Here is a 2,937-nt window from a genome sequence, read left to right as displayed (position 1 = left end):
TTTCAACTACAAAACCCACCACCATGGCCATGGCCATGGGTGTGCACATTCTTTCTTTCTTTCTTTAACAAATGGTACGTCTGTGTTGGCACATGAACAAGAAGAAGAAGAAGAAGGGTAGCTGAGAGTAGATCCAGAGAGCTAACACCAAACCCATCAAATCCAAGGAATATCCACCGCTGAGGTGGAGAACACTCCCGAGAACAGGCAAGTGGAGGTCTTCGTTCCTCTTCCATGCTGCTCCTGGGGAAGGGAGGCACGCATGGTGAGGGATTGGGTGTGTAGTTGTGAGCTCCCAAGCTTTCCTCTTCGGTTTCTGGTATGTGATCTTGTTGTGAGCTTGAACCTTGGAGATGCTCTCCCTTCCTCGTTGATGACTTGCAAGTGATCTGGAATTGGACTAGTCGTGATTTTGTCTTCAGATGACTTGGGTTTTTGTCTCAGATCACCAAGGAAGGAGATGGCTTGGCTTCTCTCCCATGGCAAGAACAGGCACGGAGCTCATCCTCCTCCTGGTCTTAGCATCTTGAGAAGGGACTCATTCCCATTCCCGTCATCCCAAGCTCCGCCAACAGCATCCTCCGCAAGCAGCAGGATAAGCCCAGCAGCCCTCTTCACCATAGTCATTCTCGCACTCATCTTCTTCGTCTCCGGCCTCCTCCATCTCTTGGTGAGGTTCCTCATCAGGAAGCGCCCTTCCTCCGCCGCCACCTCATCTTCCCCGCACTCCAATGCGCGCCGCCGCGCCGCCGATCTCTCCGGTGGCTCCGGTTCCCTCCAACGCCAGCTCCAGCAGCTGTTCCACCTCCATGACTCCGGCCTGGACCAGGCCTTCATCGACGCGCTACCGCTGTTCCTCTACAAGGAGATCCTTGGCTCCAAGGACCCGTTCGACTGCGCTGTCTGCTTATCCGAGTTCGCCCCGGAAGACAAGCTTCGACTGTTGCCGGGGTGCGGCCACGCATTCCACCTCAACTGCATCGACGCGTGGCTGCTCTCCAACTCCACCTGCCCGCTCTGCCGGGGAGCCATATTCCTGCAGGGGCTGACGGTGGAGAATCCCATGTTTGATCTCGACGACCCGAGGGAGGAAGAGGGGGAGGAGGAGGGATTCTCGGCTCCCCGGGATGCCGACGGAGATGACATTGCGGCGGAGAAGAGGGTGTTCCCTGTGAGGCTGGGTAAGTTCAAGAACCTGAGTGATGGAGACCTCAGCGTCGATGTCGACATCGACGTCAATGATGATGGCATCGGCATCGACGTCGAGAGCGTGAGGAGAGAAGTGGGGGAGACCAGCAGCAGCAATTTGGATGCCAGGCGCTGCTTCTCCATGGGCTCGTATCAGTATGTGGTCGCTGACTCCAACCTCCAAGTGACTCTTTCTGGCACCGCAAGGAACGGAGACGACAGAGGAACAGGGTACAGTGGGGAAGCTGTGAGCAATGAGGGGATGAGGTTGGGCGTTGGCTACAGAGATGAGAGCTTCTCTGTGTCAAAGATCTGGCAATGGTCTGAGAGGAGGGGCAAGTTTCCTCCTACATGTGCAGATGCTGCTGCTGCTTTTGATGGGGGCTTGCCATGGCTATGGCCAGATTTGGAGGATGCATGAAGCATGGCTCCTTCAAGACCATCTCTCTCTTGCTTCTCTTCCATTTCATCTACTGCAAATCTTGGCGTGCTCCTTCGACATGCACCTGATTCATTCCACTGCTGATGTTAGAAGGTACGTTCGGGAGATAGTTGACGAGTAGAAGATCCAAGAAACACACATCAAGCATCTACTTGCCCTGTGTTGTGCTTTCACATGTTCTGATGAAGATTTAGATGGGCATTGCCTACAGTTTCAGCTCAGAAGAGAACAAGAAAATTATCATCTACTTGCCTTGAGCTTTCCTATGTTTCAAGCTTCAACTAGGAAGTCAGAGAGCACTGACAGGGCCCAACCTGTGGAGAAAACTTGATGTCATCTTGTGATCCTGTAGGTTCCCAATCCCCTGAAAGTTCCAAAGATGCTTAGTCATAAACCTCAGCTTAGGATTATCCAAAGGTCTTCTACTGTAAGTTGGTCATTTATGAGATAGTTCTTGTTGTCTCTGCTTATAGGATGATGGGGAGTGGATTCTGTTGATGAGAGCAGCATCTGCGCATTTGGCCACTGTTATAGCCCTCTGGCTTTGTGTTGAGTACAGGCTTTGGAAGACACTGAAAACAGCTGTTCCTGTCAATAACCTCTGCTGTGTGGAAAAGGTCACATGGAGCAAAGCCACACTCTGAGTATTATATATATATATATATATATATATATATATATTGTTTTGGTACTTTGTATCTCTAAGCAAAACATTTCTTGTATAAGGCTTGAAAGACTAAGTTCTATGGTTTGATTTCTACTGGCAAACATGAATTCTACATCAATTGTGCTTAACATCTAGCTTTCAGGGGGTGTTCCCCTCTAGTTCTTTCAAAAAGTTAAACAAAAATGATTGTGCTTGACATCAGAAGAATAATAACATCTATTCCATCAAAGAAAATGAAGATGTAGTATAACAGCAAACATTTAATTTCTATGAATACAGCTTTCATCATGATCTGCAGAAATACACATTGTTATCTGTGGCAGTAGTATGTCTAAAGGACTGCCCATCATGGGTCACACTGTGAGAGAAAAGAAAGACCAAGTTTTTTTGAACTTGGATCTGTACAACTTGCTAAGTTAGTTTACTGTCACAGTGGCAGAGAGGCAAAATCATTATACAAGCCAGTGAATGCATTAATTCTAATGAATGACCATGTGGTTTTGTACTGAGGATGACATGGTGCTCCCTTGGAATTTAGTCTTTATTCCTATTCATTACCCAACTTCAATTAACCAGCACCATAGCATAACTTGGAAATAAGCAAACACATTTGGTACAAGATTTTCCACCAAATTATACA

At 48.1% G+C, this 2,937-nt stretch overlaps 1 protein-coding gene across 2 annotated transcripts; it reads left to right on the top strand.

The window, feature by feature from the left end:
- LOC135641535 (RING-H2 finger protein ATL46-like) lies at nt 1-2,415 on the top strand. Of its 2 annotated transcripts, XR_010497744.1 has the most exons (3): nt 1-319; nt 445-1,978; nt 2,104-2,415. XR_010497744.1 is itself a non-coding variant. In XM_065156931.1 (2 exons), the coding sequence occupies exon 2, from the start codon at nt 461-463 to the stop codon at nt 1,607-1,609; it is 1,149 nt and encodes a 382-aa protein (XP_065013003.1). In that variant the 5' UTR covers nt 1-319; nt 445-460; the 3' UTR covers nt 1,610-2,415. The 2 variants fall into 2 exon arrangements, 1 of the variants encoding a protein (XP_065013003.1); XM_065156931.1 differs by having other exon boundaries at nt 445-2,415.
- Nucleotides 2,416-2,937: the final 522 nt, after the last annotated feature.

This window comes from Musa acuminata, chromosome BXJ3-6 (assembly GCF_036884655.1).
Source record: "Musa acuminata AAA Group cultivar baxijiao chromosome BXJ3-6, Cavendish_Baxijiao_AAA, whole genome shotgun sequence".
Taxonomy (NCBI): domain Eukaryota; kingdom Viridiplantae; phylum Streptophyta; class Magnoliopsida; order Zingiberales; family Musaceae; genus Musa; species Musa acuminata.
This window is presented reverse-complemented; position numbering and strand designations above follow the sequence as displayed.

Excerpts from the sequence above, each read along its gene's own strand:
- LOC135641535 (XM_065156931.1), top strand. The coding sequence starts at position 461 with ATGGCTTGGCTTCTCTCCCATGGCAAGAACAGGCACGGAGCTCATCCT.